The following is a 21,568-nucleotide window of genomic DNA, read 5'->3' as shown; positions in this document are numbered from 1 at the left end:
CTACTTTTTTCTCGACCTTTGCTATGTCAACGTGTATTGTTTTTGATATGATGGTCAGAAATAAAAGAACAACTGAACATGAAAACAATTAAAGTCCGACTGATTTGGTAGCCATCGGACACTGCACATGAAATTGAGCTATATTAGCCTATCGTTTTTTTTTTTGGATGGGAACTGCCGAATGGATGAAGTGCTAGCTTTTCAATGATCGTTTAAATCCTGCTGACACCCAAAAAATGGTCACCTTACGCCACTGGTAACAAGTTGATGTGAGAGTGTTTATCCTCGGACTGAACTCTGAAAAAGCTTCTTTGGGTGCTTAATCCTGGCAGCAATTCTAGTAGCCTACTGGGAGTCGGGTTGTGAACTAGGAATGACACAGGCTCGGTCACCGACTTTGACAGGGTAAAGTTTCCAATTGTTGTCAGAGAACTTATTCTATCCATTAGGTACCGTACCGCTGAATGGAGAACAGCCCTGAAATGCGTTGCTCAAGCGCACTTCCCGAGAGCCAAACCAGCGCAGCTTAATTTTTGAGTCGGGCGCTTAACCACTGAGCTAACGGGGCGGCCGTGAAGTTGCTTTGGGAAAAGCGGCCAAGGAAACTAGCCATCTTACTTTCTTTAGCGCCGAAGTCCAGTGTGATGAGATAGAACCTTAATTATCTTCTCATTCCTAGAAGCTCAACAACTGAGTACCGGTAGCCTATATGGGACCACCTGGCAACTTTGCATATCATATTTTTAGTAAAATATGTTCATAACCTAATTAACAGGCTACGATTGTCCGACGTTTATTATTGAAATTTTTATAATACTGTAATTGAACAGCTTCTTCCGCTTATGAACAGTCTTGATGCAGTTATGAAACTTTATGAGTTGTGGCCTACGATTATTTGTTTCCAAGAGTTGTCGTAGCCTATAACCTCCTTTTGATTCTGCCTTTCAAAATTGTAGGCTACAGTACCGGTACTCAAATTTGAATTCTGATTACAGTTTAGCCCGGGGTGGCCAACCAGCAGTGTTGTACGTTGACGCTGAGGCTAGCGACGTCAATTTATTTTTTAGTTGACGGAAGTGATAGCGCCGTCAACGATTTTGCCGAATTTAAGCGTCACGCGCTATGCATCATTTTTTGTTTTCGTGGAAAATCTCGTTTCACACTGAGAGTTTCACAATGTATTCTGGCCAGCGCGACTTATCCGAATTACCGGCTTTCGCGTTGGTTGGAATGGCTACCTGGAATACAAGCGGAAGAAGTTCGTCAAATGGTGATCACTCATATCGTGAACAGTATCGAGAACGAGGGATCAAAGAAAGCAAAAAATCAATCAATGTCATTGCGGAGGTTGAAGATACAGTAGGCCTACTTTATTTCAAGAGCTCTATGCCCCTGAAAAGAGCGCTGTTGGTGCAGTGGACCTCGTGAAAAGATTTATATTATGCTACACCATCACAGCACGCTTGGAACAGTGATACCTTTCCGAGTAAGCGTTTTCAAAATACAACACACCAATATCATCCAGCGCTGCTGTGGAACGCATGTTTTCACTTAGAAAGGACATTATGCGTCCCAAACGCAGCAGATTGTCGGACAAACATTTTTAAATGCTTGTGTTCCTACAAGAAAATAAGTACCTAGCCTAATAACTATAAGGGAACGTTCAAATATTACGTAACGCCTTCGAGGGGGCGTTTATGCAAAACGTTACGTTAGCGTCACATCGGGGGGGAGGGGGTTCAAGCAAAACGTTACGACCACGGAATGGTAGTTTTTTTGTGCTGAATTTGTAGTGAAAAAGCGTTACATGGGGGAGGGGGGATTGAAAAAAGCGATACGTTGGCGTTACATGGGGGAGGGGGGTCAAAAATTCGGAAAAAAGGCGTTACGTAATATTTGAACGTTCCCTAATAGACAAAGCAGCCAATTACAATACAGTCTTAAAACATAATACCTGCTCTTTATTTATAGCTATTGTTAGCCTAAACTTGGTTGAAATACTTTTGCTTTGTGAGACCTTGGCTAAAATAGCGCTAGAAATTAGCGCTGACGCCGTCAATTTATTTCATTAACGCGTAGGCCTACAACACTGCCAACCAGTATATGAGCCTCCAAGGCATAGAGTCTCATTTTTTTGCTATGTCAACTGCAAAAAGCCGCATTATACACATGAATATCACCCCGTTTCTTGCTCACCTACACACATGCCCTTGTTCAGTTAGATTTATTGTAAGGCCTACCTGTAGGCTATATAATAAAAACATAAAAATGACAGAAATTTAGAAGTCATTTATTGTTAAGCGTGTTACCAGGGCCGTCTGAGCACCCCATGCCCGGGGCAAAACGGACACCCAGAACAAAAATCATTTTTTGTAAATAAACAAAAACACGTTAAGTTTCATACTCTGGGCAGTTGTTGTTACGGTAAATGAAATGTTGATTCAAAAAACGCAATGGGTCAAGGATATCAGATTTGTTTGCTCAAATAGAGCACTTTGAAGTCAGCATTTCCGTTTTGCCCTGCCTTCCCCTATAGGCTTAGCTTAGCCTAAAGTTTTTTTTCCTTCTACAAACTCCTCCGTTGAGTTTAATCGATATTCACGTTTGTGAATGATGAGTTGATCACGCGTTCGTGCCGAACTCAAAGAGTTCGTGTGTGTAACCTACATTGTACAACGTAAACGAGAAAATAATATAGCCTACTTCTCGCGCTTACTTAAGTGTGTTGTCTGAAGTTGACAACTGGCTTGCTAGCGTAGTCACAACTTAGCCGTGCCTGTAAACTACGAACAAATTCAACAAAAAACACAAATACAATCGTATATCAAAAAAGAAAATTTATACTAAAAACTAGGAGATTGGTGTAGCATTTCTGCGGTAGTTACATTGTCTCCAAACGACAGAGTTTATGAACACTTGAAAACAAATACTCCACATAAAGAATAAAAAAACTTCAGCGTACAACAAATGGCGAAATGCCACGAAATCCCCCAAAAATAACCCATCGACCAAACCATATAGTTGGTGCAACAGGGCGCACCTAAGTTGTCGTTAAAATACGTTGGCGTTGTCAGAAAGCAATTGATGGTAATCACAAGACGGTAGTTGGAAAGTTCCGTTAAAAGAAACTATATTTAATAGAGACGGTTAGACCTATCGCTAACAGGCTAATAGTTCGGCAAATCTTAAAATAGACACGGACAAAAAAGAAATCAGGCAAATTGCCTTAACGAAAATTTACAAATAATCGTCCATTGTAAAGTAACAACACCACTTCCCTTGAAAGCTTTCACCTTCAAATCCAACTTGAAGTGAGTGGATGTTGGTAAATTTTTTCGAAATGCGATTTAAAGTTAGCTAGTTTTCGGGTAGCCTATGGAGAAATCTCGCTCAGTGTCTCCGTTGAAGAATTTGATCCGACCGCTTGGCTGTTCGTGCACGTCTCCAATTGCTCCAGCAACGCCTAGAATCATAACGTACAGTAGTTCAATGTCAGAATTAAATTCGTTGAACACAGTGCTGTGTTAAGGGGGGGGGGGGGGGCAAGGGGGGCCCGGCCCCCGGGCCCACTATCTCAGGGGGCCTACAAATAATAGACTTTTGCGTTTCAGTAGGTTTTTTTTTGATTTTCTAAAGTTCACTGCATTTACTTGTCCATTAAAGAGTTGATTTAGGTCTACTTATACTAAAACATCTCACATTTGGGCCCTTACTTCACTGAAACATTTCTAAAAACACCATTACCATCCTAAAAGAAAGTTAAAATGCGATACCGTTAGTAACATGATCTGCAGAAATGTATTTAACAAATAACAGGTGGGATGCAATTAAATATGTGAAATTCAAGAAGGGCCCAATTGCCACAAAGTGTTTTTACACAACCGTTTTAATTATTTGGGTCATTTACTTTTGTGGTGAAACTTCGACAATGATTACATGCTTAAACATACTGGAAAGAATTATCATACATAAAAAGTTCACTCGGTGAAGATTCTGTGGAGAAACTATGGAGAAGTTGAAGTGCAATTGCTGTAGTTGGGCCCATTTCAAAATCAATGGAAATATTGATAGGGTATTTTTTATGTGTTTACCGATATGTTTGAAAAATTTGGCCGTTTTTTTCTAAGTATTATTTAGAAGACATTGGAAAGCACAAATAGTGAAATGAAAAAAAAACTCGAGGGCTCTTTTTGAATTCACATCACATTTCAATTTGTTTTCATTGAAAGAAATTAGAAAGCATAAAAAGTGGAGTTGGGCCCTTTGTGAATTCACATATATATTCAATTTATTTTTATCAATAAAAGTGTTTTGTTTTAAAAAATTGTTAGGTATAGACATAATAAAATTCCTGATAGTTTAATTACCGGTATTATTTAATTTTTAACATTTACAATACCGTAATTAAAAATATTCTTGACTAGTGATGTCGCGAGCAGGAAAACCTGTCCGCTGCCGCACTGCACATGTCTCCCCACCACAAAAAATAAGAGTGCACTTGCGCAAGTGCAGAGCAAATGCAAGAGAATCTATTAAACAAAAGCAAATTTTGGAAAAAAATGTAGGGCCTATTTAGGCAATTGAGTAACTCACAGCACTTGTTATCCACCTTTGATAGCTCAGAATCTTAGTTGCCTTTTATTGAATGCTGGGTACTTTTAGCAGAAACGTTCTTCTATATTTACTTTTTTCTAAACATTATGCACATAAAATTGCTCTTATCTTCAAATACCTTATAGACCTGGCATGTCACAATGTTGTACAGGGGCCTATTCAAATTGCTTTGATCAAAAACAAAAATCATTCTATCACAAGTGACCTGTTTATTTTTGCTACTAACCTAGGCTACCATACCCTAAAAACTTTAATTAACTTGAATGCCTGGCCCGCATAAAATAATGAAAGCTTTGCCTTGGAATGAATGAAATAATGTTGAATAAAAATAATTCCTCAAAACGCTTTACTACACTGTTATTGTTTACAAATTACAATCACAATGTTTTACCTTGGTTGACAGAACAAGTAGTGTTGCCAGATAAACTATAAAAATGGTGAAAAACAATAAATTATAATGTTACCAGATGATCAAATCTGAATGAAAATTAATAATGTCTACAGTTTTGGTTTTATCCTCAGATTTTATCTGGGCGGTACCACACGGCAAAGTTCAAACAGTCAAAATTCCGCGCGGTACGGTAGTATTACCACGTCGTGACCATACTCTATTGTCAGTATCTTGTTTATTGGAAGTTGTTGACACCTTTAGCTTTTATTCCGAGCAGAGGTGTAGCTAAGAAATGATAGACCTGTGTTTGTGTTTACTTACATGTGTGTTGTTTTTCTAAACTGTTGAGAAAGTCTATTGAAGTGAACATTTTCATATCGGTGCAGTAAAAATATACACAATACTATAAGTCTGCTAGACAATAGAGGGCCCAAAATTATTCTGGCCCCGGGGCCCACAAAGGGTTTAACACAGCACTGGTTGACCATAAACTTAATGTACAGTTTTCGTATAAGTTGCCCAATTGAACTATCAGTTTCAGAACTGTTTGCCAGCGTTAAAAAAGCAACGAAACTCTTAAAATTTTGTCAAAAACATGAGTTTGTCATTTGCTGCCACTGAGGTGATGAGGAGCGATACCTTGTCGGTGGCATCGAGCGTCTCTGCTTGGCGTCTCAGGAGATCATGCGTGTAGAGCTGGAACTTCTTGACGCGAGCGGCAAGCTGTCGGATGTAGTCTTTGTATTCTGACACTTCACAATCGCACTTCCTTTTTAACTTTGTGGTGCTGCAAAGATAAATGAAAGCAGATGATTTCATGGCCGTGCTAGCTGGACAAAACGTTACTCAAACAACTAACCTATACGTGTCTTAAACCAAGACACATTTCTCGTTTATTGGCATGCTTTTATGTTGCATGTTAACATAGTTATTCTCTTTTTGTCCAGACACATTCGTAGAAATGTGTTTTCATACCTTATACTGTTATATACAAAACCTCTACATAGAGCTTTATCCATCATAGACATGCATTGCTTTCGGCACTTTACAAGGCAGATAGTTTCAGGCAAACACATTATTAACAAAGCAGTTTCGTCTCTGCGCGTGTTAAGCAGAAAAGAACTTTAGTGTCATTTCTACAACGTCTTTGACATGACTCCACATGGTTTTAAACGCATGTCTACCGAATCAGAGGCATTCTCATCAGGGCTGTAGAGTCGGAATCGTGGAGTCGGAGTCGTATGTTTTTCGCCTGACTTCACAGTCCTGATTCTCATACCAAGCCACCGAATTTAATCACAAAATCTGGTATAAATACGGAAAATGGATATGTTACTTGGCTTTTGCGTCTTCCAACTTGGCGGCTATTTCGTCGACGGACTCGTCCTGCACTATCCGAGCATTCTGAAGTGTCGTCTCAGCCTGCTCCAATTCCGCTTTAAGGGAATCTTCGGTTTTACGGAATTCCTACGGAAACAATATTTTTTGTTATTAGAAGAAGTTATTTTCTTGCCGCAGAGCAACGCAGGGGATTGCCCATGCCGAGAATTAGAAATTCCTACACAGATCATAGAACAGAAATGTTTTGACGTTAAACAAACGATCAGTGAAAGAGAAACTATGCAGAAAAAGTTAGACTTCCTTCGATAAGACATTTTCAACAACCTTGCATGGCGCAAAATTAAAAATTATCCGTTGATCAGTCACTATGAACTCTTATGAAGTCAACGATGGTCAAATAAAATCATTCTTATATTAAAAGTTTTTCTCAGTAGGATGTCGGTTCAAACTAAGTGCAAAAATGCGAGTGCTTTCATCTCACAGAAGATCACCAGTAGAGCAAGCAGGCAGAAGCGCTGTCAAGTGTCAATACTTGCCTCTTTGAGGCTTTCTTCTTCGTTGGCTAGCTTTGTCAGCTGCTGCTCAAAAACAAGCTTTTTCCCATTCAAGTCCGTCAATATCTCGTCGTTCTGTAAAACAAAAAGGAGTAAAAAGAAAATTTATCTTAAAATCTCAAGGCACCTCTAGAGGGCATTAAATTTCCTCTGAATAAACACTATTTGATCGTCAAAAGTTGGAAAAATACAACTGTTTCTAAGTAGGGCAAACCACAAATATCAGCCATGTTTCTGGCCAATCACATACAAATACAATATTTGAGTTATTGCGATGTCCCCACCACGGTAAGTAATGAGTTGCTTGATGTGGTTCTTATTACAAACTTTGCAATAGAGTTTTGATACACTAAAAAAGTTGTAGTTTTGGTCAATTAAAAGTATTTCTAACACGAGAACTTGGAGAAATGAAGTGAACTGGGCATCGATATGAACACAATGGCTGCTTCATGTTTGGTGATTGAAAAAAAGCAGCTTGGCAGTGCGTGCTATAAATGCCACAGTGGGTACATCACAACACACCTGGTTGATCTGCTTGGAGAGTTGGTATTGTTTGCTTTCAGCCTTCCCGAGGATTTCAAACAATTCGGTGTTCAACGACGCGAGAAACGGCTGTAAAACAATACGAGTTTACAGATGATAATAATTGATAAGTATCTAGACAGCAAAATCAGTCAAAATCAGACGTTGAATCAACGCAAAAATGACTGATTTTACTGTCTGGGTAATGCAGTTAATTCAAGTTTTTTTTTTAAGTTTTGCTAGACAACGAATATCATAAAAATCCTAAATAATAAAACCAGGTAAGATCTTTCTAAGAGTCACATCCCATAAACAAGAACAATGTAAAAAACAAACGAGCACTAACCCAAGCTGGTAAAAATTACACAATATATCAAGTGGTGGACATCAATACCATCGTATACTATTTGAGTTCATCGCTCTCAATCAGAGACCCGTTAATCGAAATGGAAGAACCCAAATCTTTATTACATAAGATTCAACGTCTGCAGACTTAAAATTCCTCACGTAAAAGACAGCGAATGTACCTGTATTTTATTGATGATGTGACCTTGATTGAGCTCGCTTCCTTTGTGGCCAAGGGCGAGATTATAGTTTTTGTGTTGCATCGAGTCCTTGATATTCGATGAGAGCGATTCTTTGACGTAAGGCAGCAAGTCAATAAGCTTCTTCATAGAATCATTGAAGTCATTCACAAGCCCATCCCTCTGAAAAAGATGATTTGAAAAAATTCTTGATGGTGAACGTCTTTCGAAAGCAACAAAAGGCGGCAAAATCGTCACATTATTAGCGCCATGTGAAGGCACGGAGAGCATTTTTTCTACAAGAATCGAATTCGCATTCGTAATCGAAGTGAGCTACTTTTGTTTAAAACCTTTCGTTTCGTAATCAAGTAGCCCGAGACTCGCTTCCAATCTTACTTTTGCACGAACCGATAATAATGCCACAATGGTAGAAAACGTACATATAGGCATATACATTATACATATACATACATATAGTACAGAAAATATTGCGTTTCTACTATTAAGCATATGGCGTAAAAAACAATATACTATGTCGGGATGGTTGTCCTGTGGTGTTATGTTTTGAAAAGTAACGTAAATTAAAAATGAAACTACAACAAAAGCAAGAGTTATTTTGCTCCTAAACTTAGCAACCATGCCTGCAGTGCAAGTTTCCCAGCTTGGACCTCCAATTCCCACTTTGATTCGCTTAAGTGCTTGACCCGATCAGAGGCGGCAACCAAGGCGTCGTTCAATCGTTGCTTCTCCAATGACAGTTGCTTCACATCGTCAGGACTTAGCTCCTGAAATGCAATGGATTGATGGTGACCTTAATGGGCTGTTGTGTTATTCTGTTAAGTCACTCACACGCACAAACTTATCACCAACAAAATCCGTCATTTTAACATTGATTCAACGTCTGCAAACGCTGAAAGTTAAAATGACGGACTTTGCTTTTTGGGCAGTTTAGATGGCAATGCAAGATTAAAAATGCGTTCATGCCGGGAAGCAAATCAGTTTTTTCACATTGCGTCAACATATACAGACGTTTACACTCCACTTACATTATCTTTCGTCTGTTTGAAAGAGAGAGTGCAGACTCGACGACCTCCTACGACTTCATAGGGCTAGGCTACGGTTTTTCTCTCTCTCTGATGAGAGAGAGAGAGAGACTCTCGTATTGGATGCACACAGTATATTTCTTCATATTTTATGTACGTTCTGTTTCGCATCCAAACAAAAATAAATTACCACACCATAACACATCACTGACATTCTTCAAAGTATATGGACGTTGAAACAATGTAAAAAAGGACCAATTTGGTAGCCACCAACAGTGACACTTTTTTGTGTTTAAAGTAAAGTAGAAAATGGCAATTGCAGTGACTTGCACTGAATTCAAACTGTTAGTAACTTCGGCCTACCTGTTGGGTGATCTTCGATTTGAGTTGGAAAAGTTCACTGGTCGCATTCTCAATTTCTTTCTTTTTATTTGCTGTTAAAGCTCGGGCTTCCTTCGTCTTGTCCTGGGAATGAAACACAAGGCCGGTCAATAAGTTACAAACATCGCAACCACAATTCAAAACGCGGAAATTGTAAATTAAAAGTCAGATGCAAGCCGGTCTTTGCCATTCTTTGCAAGCAAGTTTAACACAAGCCCCTTTTAAAATAAAATGCCTAGTTAGTGCGTGGACATTACCTTCATTTTTTCAATGTATTCATCACACTGGGCGAGATATTGCTTGAGCTTTACGATGTCGCCTTTTTTTCTTGAAATTTCTTCACCTAATTGACTGTACGCTTCCTAAAAATGGAAATCAGATTTTATAAAACACCAGTATATAATATATAAATAACACGTTTGTAGGGAGTAAATTTGCAGAGTGTGCCTTCTCACACTTTGCAAGATAAGAAAAAAACTTTGAATTTGTTAAAAAAAGCAAATGAAAAGTTTGTATCAAATTAAAATGGCCTTGTTAATAGACATTGGACAAGGTCCTCATAAATACTCTAAATCTATATACGGTCTAGGCAGGAGCGTTTGAAGAAATTGAGCTAAGCGTTATAAGTTTCAGCGTTATCAATTAAAAAAAAGGCTAACTGTTGAACGACGAGAATGGACTATTTTTTGTCTTTATAAAATAGTTGAAAAATTTACAATGCATGTAATACTGTAATAGGTATTTGCGGTACCGGTTCTTCACTTTGCAAAATTGATTATTATATTGAATCAACGTCTACAGATATTGAATCAACGTAAACATGAAGGATTTCGCAGTCTGGGCATGCTATACTATATGGATATGCTACCAAACATAACCTTTTCTTTCATTTTAGCGTCATATTCAGCGGTGAGCTTTGCATGGGCGGCGAGCAACTCTTCTCGTTGTTTATGGGCGTCCGCGTCAAATCCGTCTGAAAAAAGTGAAGATCTCTCAAAATGTGCAGTCACTGTTATAGGAATCAATATCATGTCGCGATGTCTGCCTTGTGACAAGGCAGCCAGCACAATAGTCCATAAAGAAACTTAAGAAGATTACCTCTGAGGTATTTTAACCCATGTTTCATGTTTACATTTCTACGTGATTGTATTTTTTTGAAGGGCTGACCATTTCTCTACTTCTCTAGTCTAGACCAATTCGCTAGCTAGCTATCTTCAAGAAATTGAATTTTATTGCATTTCCTACAAATATTTTTAGACTCCTGAGGAGGGCTTAGGTTAACCCGAAAACGTTCGACTGTTCAAACTTCTTGTAAATATGTAAAATATAGTCTTATAATGCTCAACCAAGTTAAGTTGTTGTTTTTTGCCTGTTAGGCTGTTTGTGGTACAAAAAAGCGAACCCTCTCTTGAAACTATAGATTCATTAACGTTAACGTCACGTCGAGCCAAAACCGATGGGATTTTATGTGGGATACTAGACACCACTACGTACCAAGAGTGCGTCTTAATTCGGCATCAATCTCAACATAGGGACCGTCCCTTCCCGACATGAACTCGTGGTACGTTTGTTTGCAATATTCTTGCTTCAACTGAAACAACATCATCTCAGGTTTACAACGCATAAACACGTTGAGTCGTTGACCTATCATGTAAAATGCAATTTTGGTGGAGATAGCTTTGTCACGCCATTAGAAGAGAAACGTTGGGTAGCCTACACGACATCCTGTCGCAAGACAACTGACCGGGGCCAACCTGCTGCAGGAACACATCTCAACGCAGGGTACATCTCACCACAAGACTACTTTTTGATGCCAGAAACGTTGGGTATTACAATTAAAACGTGGCTTATTGCAACAAATTCTACAACGTACAAGAAAACAACAAAGTGATATGCAAACTATGTTGTGACAACGTCTCAATGCCCGTTGACCAATGCAATGATTTATAATGAAAAGCTGCTCAGACTGCAAAATACGTCATTTTTACTTGATTTAAGGTCTACATACGTTGAATCAATCCAAATATGACGGATTTTGCTGTCTAAGTGGGTAACCGGCTTGACAATTTGTTAGTCTTGTAACATAGTCCAACATACCTTAATTCGTTGATCCATTACTAACGTTTCCTCAGCGGCGTCATAGCAAGCATGTGAATACTGAATGAAATTATATTACAGTACAGAGTAGGATTTTAATAAAGTTATGGTGAGAAAAAAAAACAGCAGTCAAAAAAACAGCAACTGTATTTAAAACGTCACAGAAAATTGAGAAGCATTTGAATTTTTGAAACCAATAAGAATTGCACTTGAGAAATTAGAAGTACTTTGCGTAGGAGCATTGCTATTGCAAAGAATGCGACTGGACTACACAAAATTCAATTAATCGTGGCCCACAAAAACACACTGTGCATCACAAGTATAAAAATATTTTTTACTATTGCAAATATCACAACTGCTTCAAAACACATATAGTCGACCTGTTTACCTTTACAAGGTCAGCAATCCAAGTTAATGCACCCAAGGCCTGTGGCCAAGAGCTCATTGCACCGACATTGCTCAAAGTACTTTTTGAAATGTTGTAGGGATACCTGAAGCAAATCATAAAATTACAAAGATCATCTATGCATGACTGCACATGTTTAGAAAGGTAACAAACCATACATTGCAGTTGTAATGTGGTTTTTTTAATCGCAGAACCTGCTTTTCATTTCAAACAAAACAAAAAAAATAGGAAAGTGCTACATACCCTAAATCTTTCAGCACCTTTAGCATTTCTTCATCGGGCTTTCCAATGATGCGAAAAGAGCCCATTACTTGCAATGTTAGGAATTCAAAAACACGCTGATAGTCTTTGTTGGAAGGGGGGCTGAACATTTTTGGAGTAACCGCATTGGGATAGTTTAGGGTGCCAAGCAGCTGAAAAAAAGTATTTATTAAAACCACAATAATAACTGAGCATTTAATTGAGTGCTTTACAAAACATACATACTAACTACTAAGCTTATTACAAAAACCATTTTTACTCTGTACTATGATGAAAACATTTAGCAACCTTGGACGTGACACATCCCGGTCCCACAAGATAGAGCAACATATAAAACATTGTGCTTAATTGATGTCATGTTCAAAAAGTGGCACTCAATATTCTTCTCAATTTTAGCTATTTAAGTCATAGTTTAAAAACTGCTTAAGTTTTATGTCACTACACAATACACATGCCAAATTGCAGGTTTTAATCAAGATTTTCATGACCATATCAGCTGCTAATTGCTGGAGCACTGGAACAGTGACTGCAATGCTTGAGTCTCCGCATTATTAGGTGCCAGTGCAGAGCTAACCAGTGCCATCAAATGAGACATTTAACAGTAAAGGCCTGGAAAGATATAAACACTGCACAGCAATAATTATTTCACGTTTTAATGGGAATAATTCGTAGCCCAAACAAACCTTGACTATATTTGACATTTGATTCATTTTCCTTGGCGAAAGTATATCAAAGCAGATTCGATATTCTGGATTCGATATAATTATTCTACAATAGATTCGAATCGTGAACTATATATTCAAAAATGCCCATCCCTACGGCCTACAATGACACAGTTGTGAAATAACACCCTCTACACTCTTCACAAACATAACAAAAGACTTACAAAGACCAAATAAAAAGCAGAACAATTGCTTTCAGATGTACCCAGAACCTTAACCACAACCAACTACCATATATATTTTTTCTGCCGTACTCAAATATATATGGTTATATTTTTCAAAGCTTGACAAAATCCAAAGCTTGACACCTTTAAAGGTATTAACATTCACATAAAACGTTGACAATGAAATTAATCGCTAGGGCAACCAAAAGTCAATAAAGTCAAAATTTTTCTGCCTTGTTCAAAGTTTATAAAACGTCCATAAACTAACTTTCAGGCTGACACGAAGAGAGGTTTCAAAGTTATTAAGTAAAAAAAAGAAGTCAAATTTCATGGTTAGGTCAAAAATTTTTTTAACGTAGTTTTTTTTTCTCCATTGATATTTTATTAAAGTTAACGAATAAACAGATACTGATTTTTTGTTGTAATTTCTGTTGCTATTCTGACATAATAATCGATTTGTTGCAATTTCTGAGGTAATAATCTTGTTTCGTCAACTACTGACGATTGAATATTAGCCAACTACCCTGTTGTTGATGACTTGGTTGCCAGGGTTAAAGCAGTGACCATTAAAAACAGGTCAAGAAGAGCTAGTTTTACTTCCATTGGCCAACCTCCACGGGTCTGCTACTATTCGGAGAGTCCGATTTGGTGAGAGCCTTTTTCGGTGAGAGCCCTATTCGGTGATTTGTTTGAAATTTTTTTCGAAAATTATTGGGTACCGTAGCCTAATTATCATTGCCGCTTTTACATCGTTTTAACGTCGCTAAATGTTGAAATAAGACCCTAACTCGTAACCCTAATCCCTAACCCGTAACCCCTACCCTAACCTTAACCCTATAATGGCAATGATAATTAGGCTACGATACCCAATAATTTAAAAAAAAATCACTGAATAGGGCTCTCACCGAATAGGGAACTCACCGAAACGGGCCATTCCGAGCCTCCACAGCCATTTGTAACTAGATGGGGCACTTGGTTGAAAGCTGCTTTCTATTATTCAAGAAGTCTACCAGAAGTAAGAAATATTGTGGAAGGCTGCCATGATGGTGGTGTCTTGCTGCGGCGTGCTCGAGATGCTATAAAAGCTCCCAATTTAGCTACTCACCTTGTAGAAATAAAGGAGCAGTACAGTGCACTGTTTGATATAATTCAGAAGATGGAAGACAGCCGTTACACCATTCAAAAAGCTTACCAGAAAATGAGGTCCCTTGACTTTGGTGTTGATGGCTGCCAAATTGGAAAATATATTCAAGCAAGAATCTCAAGGAATGACATCCAGTGCATTGTGAAAATGGGACGAGAAGACATTTCACCACATTTATATAGCCTGCTGAGGAACTCCCAAGCAACTTCTGTATCAGTAGAGAGAAGCTTCTCTATATTAGGAAAAATTTTGGCTAGAGACAGGAATTTCAAAGGCGATAATGTGAAACATTACTTGATGTTGAAGTATGATACTGCAGAACCCTCTCAGTAATTTCGGGATTTGCAGTTTTTCGAGTGACTTTCATTACCTAGCAGTGGTGTCGTTGAGTCTTCCACATTTTTCTCATATTTCATTAAAAAAAACAAGATATCCTTACCCAACGGTTTGATTTCTAATGTGCTTTGTAATTTACATTTGAGTTGCAAACGCAGAAAGTTATTGGTTAAAATTTGTAAATTATAAAGTCAAAATTTCAAGTATTTAGGTCAAAAAATTGGTTGCCCTATTAATCACGTTGTAGAGAAACCTAACCTGTACAATCTCTACAATACATCTTTTCATGTGAGGTTTATCGGACAATGGTCTGGGATCCTTCATGGTGTGGTGATTAGCAGTGCCAATGTAAGACTCCCGTTGATTTGTTTTTGCTGAAATTTATGAAAGGTCTTTTAAACAACCAATTACAAAACGTGAAAAATTTCACAAACTCCTACAGTGGGCGTATATGAGTTCATGGACAAAATGAAAATACAGCATCACTTGAGTACTTGTAAAAAATCCCATCTTAGGCTCTTAGCTTGTGCATAATCACAGTATCCATCTTTAGCGCAAAAGTTGCACGAAGTAGTTTTTTGATGTATATATTGACTCTGTCTAGTAGGCTTCTGTTATAGCTTATTAACAATATGTAATACATAGACCTTTACATGATAAAACATTAAATACCTGCAGAAAGTGGAATTCGTTTGGTTGACTTGAGAAGTGGTGTGTTTCTTCCTTTCATTCCACTACTTTGTCGATATAAACTGCTACTTGGTCTCCGTGATGGCTCACCCAAGCCAAAAGAAGTTGATCTTTGCGGTCGATTCATATTTCCAATTATATACTTAAACACTTAATTCATAAGACACAAAACGCATCTACACAAATCATAACATGCTATAAATTGTCACCATAAGTAAAGTACATGAGGCCCATGGCATATGCACAAAAGCTGTTGCAATTTCAGCAGGCTAAGCAGCTTTAATGATTTCAACATTCGCAAAAGTTTAAAAAAGTAATGGGCCAGATAAAAATGACACAACAAATAGTTTAAGCCAATGATGAAAACAACTGGTTTAAAGAACAAATGGCCATCGGATCACAGAAAAATGGCAACTGATCAAAAAAGTTCAAAAAGTTTTGCAAACAAAACCATAAGAACTAGGCTACTATCAATGCAGAGACTTTTTTTTGGTGTAGGCTTACACTACAGTCTGGACAAAGATCATGCTTTTAAGTTAAAATCTTTTATAGTTTAATATTTATTTCTTACCATATCATATTCAGTACCGTACCTGGAAGCTGGGTTGTTGTTTTTTTGTTGCTGAGACTTTTCGGTCATTTGTTCGAAATGACTTGACAAATTTCGGTCATTTTTTATTTATTTCGTTCATTTTTTCTGATGAAAAGATTTCCTTTCAAGTACCGTAGCTAATACAAACCAAAATTTGCACTTCCTGACTAGCTACAACCAGGGGCGCAACTAAGGAGGCTGTCTAGTCGGCATGACAATCCCCTTTAAGATTTACAACTGCAAGAAGAGGGACGACTAACTAGACTGAGACTTACGTACTACCTAACGTGTGTCCGTTCAAGCTACGTCCTATGCATACCAAACTTGTTTCACACTCAAGTCGCATAAACCGCAATACAAAATATTAACAGACCGTCATTTATTCACGCAATATGATGTCATAAAAACAAAATGGCTTGGGAAACCGGCTCAGCTTTACGCTTACAACGGCATGAAAAGGAAGCTTTGCAAAACCATCATTTTAACAAGTTCTCATTCTCAGGTTCAATCGTTTTCTTCTTCTTTCTTTTGTTCTCTCAAAACAACCGTATATAATACTGTATCATTGAATATTGTGGGAAGTGGAAAATGATATGAACTGAACTAAACATATCTTCACAAATAATAATCATATTTCATTTTGCGCCCATTGAGACAACATAGAGTAAGCCACACTGCGATCACAGATTCAATACAACAGACAACAGAAAGTAGTAAAAAACATCTCCGAGTTGGCTACTCTCTTTATTTTAGCATGCGTTTAAGTGTCTTTTTTGAGTAGGTACTCTGGAGCAGTGTCGAACCCATGTCCTTCGAACGTTGCATTCTCACCACGTAGCTCTTCACAAAGTCCAGGCCATTCTCACTATATACAAAGAGTCTGTTTCGACATAGTCTAACATAAATCAAAAAATCAACTTCCAATAGGCAGACTGGTTAGCATAAGCCACGATAAACCTGCACCTGCCTTCGGGGTTGTCAGAGCTTACAAATTTTTCCAAGAAAATATTGCAAAAACAAGCCAATTTTATGGCCGTCTTTAAATGTAGCAAACCACAAGGTTGCCAGATGGTATTTTTTATTGTATTTTTTTAAATTTCCTGGCGCTTTATTCATCGGGTGCAGGTTTTTTAAAACCCTTTTGAATATGTTATATATATGTATATATAAATTTATTTAGTGTTGATGTTGCAGATGTTCTATTCTCATCTATAAAAAGATATCAAAATCTACGCTTTGTTGGTTGGTTATAGTTAGTTTTGATATAAACACATTTAAAGCAATGCCTTTGCGATCAACATTTGTGAGATATTTAAAGTTAATATTAACGCAGTATTTGGCAGTCAGACATTTGGGAATCAGTACTTCATCCCTTAGCTTACCTTAGACCATGGTTGAGTGAGTTCACTAATCACTGGTTTTCTAAAAACCGGGCTGCAGACGATAAATAAAACATAACTTTTGCAGGCGACTGTAGTTCCTACCCTGGGCTACGCCATGTGACACACAACAAAGTTTTGGTCATTTGAAGTGTGTTTAAAATACCTATATGCTTTGGCTCTTTTTTGAGCTACTTGCAAAAAAATTAGTTTGTTTTTGGGATTGGTTTGAAATATGTTTTTGGCTGGATAATCTTGTGGAATCTGGCAACTCTGCAAGGTTTGCTTCTTTCAATGTAGCAAACCTCACAAGGTTTGTACAATTACCTAGTGATAGTAACTACTATCTAGGCCAGAGGTCGTCAACCTGCGGCTCCGGAGCCACATGCGGCTCTTTCAGCCCTCTGCTCTGGCTCCCGTGACTTTAAACACTGCGAGCTTGGGCAATACAAAAAAATTTTGTTGTAAATTAATAACTGCTCTAGTCTATAGTTTAAACTAGTTTTGTTGAAAATTATGACTTACAAATCCGTTTAGTATGCTTTTTTTTCACCAAGATTTAATGCTTTTATCTTGCTAAGGAAAAAACCATTTAGGACTGTTAGGAATAATGTCGGCTTCTCACGGCTTACAATGCATGTATTGTATGCGGCCAAATTCTGATTTGCCCGCCCCGTCTGTGAAACGATAAAGAGCATACGGTATTGTTACGTGATTTACCGCACAATTAATGTTAGCATTATCTTATACCTGGCAGTGTCACAGTGCAGTTTGTAGTAGCCTGTAGTATTTTGTAAGCAGTTAAAAGTGTCAGATACTCTTTGTTAAATATGTAAATCGCCATTAGTTATTAATCAGTAACTTTGGCAAATTTGCCAAATTATTGCCAGTATACCAGCATTATCTTTACTAGTAAGCCTAGTTTCCGTAGTCTAGAGCAGCATCTAAGGGAACGTTCAAATATTACGTAACGCCTTCGAGGGAGAGGGGGAGGGTTTATGCAAAGCGTTACGTTAGCGTCACATCGGGGGGGAGGGGGTTCAAGCAAAACGTTACGTAACGCTTTCGAGTACGGAATGGTAGTTTTTTGTGCTGAATTTGTAGTGAAAAAGCGTCACATGGGGGAGGGGGGGATTGAAAAAAGCGTTACGTTGGCGTTACATGGGGGAGGGGGGGGTCAAAAATTTGGAAAAAAAGCGTTACGTAATATTTGAACGTTCCCTAACTGAAAATCTTTTATTTAGTAAAGAGTTTAGAAACGATATTACAACAAAACAGTATAGTCTTGTATCGATTAATAATTAGCAATGGAAAAGTGTAAGAAGAGAAAAGTAGCGAACGAAAAAAGAATGTTCAACCCTTCATGGACAGATTCATTTGCTTTCATTGCTAACGAAACTTGCTTGCCGGTATGCTGGGTGAAATAAAGGATTATTTGAAAATGTATGTTTTTACCCAATACTGTGCCCGTAGGTAGCCTACTAAAAAAAGTTGTGTTTAATAGTCAGGCTTTGTTTGTTGAAATTCTAGAATATTTGCATGTACAAAGCAAAAATTGAAAGAAATTCTACATGAAGTGTAGGCTATAATTACCTTTGGTTTTAGTGGCCAACTCGACAGTTACATGTTATGGCTCCGAATATGTCTTAATTTGAAGAAACTTGGAAACATTGGCTCTTTTAATGCTAAAAGTTGCCGACCTCTGATCTAGGCTATGACTTTGAGGAAGGTTTGTGCATTTTTCAATTGATAGTTATGAGGTTTTCTCAGCGGGCGTCTTTAAATGTCGCAAACTCCGAATTCCTCGCAAAGCTTGAGAAGGTTTCTGCATTTGAAAGCCTACCCCAATAGGTTTTCATAGTCTCCCTAAAGAAGATAGATTTAGACTAGCAGCAAGTAATGGCAAGGTTGTCTGTAGTCTTGGCCTATCTATTTTATGCAAACTATAAGCAGTTGAAAACCTTATCGGCCATCATTGTAGAAACCTTTCTCAAGATTTGCGAGGTTTGCTACATTTAAAGAAACAAACCTTGCAGAGTTGCCAGATTCCACAAAATTACCCAGCCAAAAACATGTTTCAAACCAACCCCAAAATCAAACCAATTTTTTTTTTGCAAGTAGCCCAAAAAGGAGCCAAAGCATACAGGTATTTTAAACACACTTCAAATGACCAAAACTTTTGAAAAACCGGTTTTGTTTACAAAATATTCCTTACATTCTAAACACACACAAAAACTTGTCATCAGGAATTTTTTCGTTGTGTGTCACATGGCGTAGCCCAGGAACTACGGTCACCTGCAAAAGTTAAGTTTTATTTAACGTATGCAGCTTGGTATTTAGAGAACCAGTGATTAGTGAACTCACTCAACCATGGTCTAAGGGATTGAGTGCTGATTCCCGAATGTCTGACTACCAAATATTGCGTTAATATTACCTTTCAACATTTCACAAATGTTGATCGCAAAAGCATTGCTTAAAATGTACATGTATTTATATCAAAACTAACCATAACCAACAAAGTAGAGATTTTGACATCTTTTTATTGATAAAAGTAAAACATAAACACTAAACAAATAACATATTCAAAAGGGTTTTAAAAAACCTGCACCCGATAAATAAAATGCCGAGAAATTAAAAAAATATATACTGTAATTAAAAAAAATACCATCTGGCAACTTCGTAGTTTGCGAGGTTTGCTACATTTAAAGACGGCCAATTTTATTGCAAGCAGCCCAAAAGTGTTTGGTTGCATCTTTTTTTAAGACATAAATAACATAAGAATGATATATATACCTGGCGACAGTACGGTACGGTATAAAGCTAAGTACGTGACTTACTTTAAACCAGCAAGTAGCCTATGATTGCATTTTGCTAACCATATCGGTCCAGCTTTCAAGCGTTTTCCAATCAAAAATGTTTCTGGGCATGGAGTGTAGCTATATATATACATATTTTTTGTCAAAGGGGCTGGGCCCATCAGTAGCCTATCGCCACAATCAACTGTCCAAAAACATATGTTGGTTGTAAAAGTCTTGATGGCTAGTGTGGAGGTGATACCAGTATAATCATCAAGTCAAGTGCTTCCAACACACAGCCACTAGAACAGTGTTCTTTCAAGCATTGCACAGATGTTTGGTCAAGCAGCCAACAACAACCGAATGTAAGGTACTTGCCATCAAGCATGGAACCAATGCTCTACTCAATAAGCAACGCTGTCGCTACCCTATACCTTACAAAAATGTTTAAAAGCTTCATCAGCATCTTCACCTGAGCCACATAACCGACACAGTGTGTAGGCAAAGTTTGAGTATTCGTGCATGACTGCATGTACATTGTACACAAAGTCTAGCCTATGCTTCCTTTCTGTTATCAATCACAGTGAGTTATCTTACCTTATGCCTCCCAACAACCAAATCAACACAAACTTATGAAGAAAATAAGCGAGGGAACGAGGGATGCTTTTGAAAAATTCAGCTCTAAGTGTCAGGAGTAGGCTGTAGGAAGCATCATGGAAATGAAGTGAACTTGCCATTCAAACCCGATTTTATAGACATATTGCAGATAAATGAAACGAATAACGGTCAATTTAAATTGCCAAAAAAACGCAGACATGCCAAACTAAAAAGTCTGCCAAATGCATTTAAAAAACGCCAAATTCCTCGAATTTGGCATTAAAAACGCCAATACGGTAACCCAGGCTTCAGTCCTAAGCCCTGTTGCAAGTTTTTCTGATAGCTACTTTTCCCGCGCTTGGCTTATTATCTCAACAGTGTGGTGTTTCCACTTGAAAACACAACTTCAAAAAAACATTGGAATAAAAGCAAATTATCACTTGTACATTTTGTGATAGTTCAGCTTAGTTTGCACCAGGAAAACGCATATCATGGTATTTAACTAAACGCTTGATGAACAGCCTCATTCAATTTTTGTCGGCTGCATAGCCGAGAGCGCTGGAAAGGCAATCAAAACGTCGTCGGTTCGACACCGCTCATGCAGCTGTCGCTGTGTCTTTGGCAAGACACGTCAAGGCATGCCTGAAGGTGGACATGAAGATCGGCTTCCTTGCCTTCCCGTCCACTTAATCTAAATCTTCAACCCCCAGGTGCAAACCTGGATACGACAAACAAACAATTTTTAACAAAAACTGAAAGTTTGTTTACCTATTTTGAGATTGAACGGATTGGTTGCGGAATATAGCCTAGCCTACAATACCTTTTTTGGGACCTTGATACGGTACTGTAGTTGATACAAGCAGTTTTTATACTTCTGAAGGACTTAAACTACTGATACAAGCCTGGTCATCGAAATTGAGAAAATGAAGTCTCCGTTTGTGAAAGTGTTGCTGTTGTTTGTCAATTTTTTCCATCCACTAAATGACGCTAAACGGTAAAAGCTGGTCACACAACA

At 37.9% G+C, this 21,568-nt stretch overlaps 1 protein-coding gene across 1 annotated transcript; it reads right to left on the bottom strand.

The window, feature by feature from the left end:
• Nucleotides 1-2,817: 2,817 nt before the first annotated feature.
• On the bottom strand, nucleotides 2,818-15,359 carry LOC145767121 (kinetochore protein NDC80 homolog). The gene is made up of 16 exons (XM_082578881.1): nucleotides 15,173-15,359; nucleotides 14,759-14,874; nucleotides 12,117-12,286; nucleotides 11,856-11,958; nucleotides 11,468-11,527; nucleotides 10,865-10,961; nucleotides 10,249-10,343; nucleotides 9,628-9,732; nucleotides 9,353-9,454; nucleotides 8,588-8,731; nucleotides 7,950-8,129; nucleotides 7,423-7,512; nucleotides 6,883-6,975; nucleotides 6,342-6,472; nucleotides 5,645-5,792; nucleotides 2,818-3,463 (listed from the first exon to the last, which is right to left on the bottom strand). The coding sequence occupies exons 1-16, from the start codon at nucleotides 15,315-15,317 to the stop codon at nucleotides 3,374-3,376; spliced, it is 1,869 nt and encodes a 622-aa protein (XP_082435007.1). The 5' UTR covers nucleotides 15,318-15,359; the 3' UTR covers nucleotides 2,818-3,373.
• Between the last annotated feature and the right edge of the window lie 6,209 nt (nucleotides 15,360-21,568).

This window comes from Aplidium turbinatum, chromosome 3, assembly GCF_918807975.1.
Source record: "Aplidium turbinatum chromosome 3, kaAplTurb1.1, whole genome shotgun sequence".
Lineage (NCBI taxonomy): Eukaryota > Metazoa > Chordata > Ascidiacea > Aplousobranchia > Polyclinidae > Aplidium > Aplidium turbinatum.
This window is presented reverse-complemented; position numbering and strand designations above follow the sequence as displayed.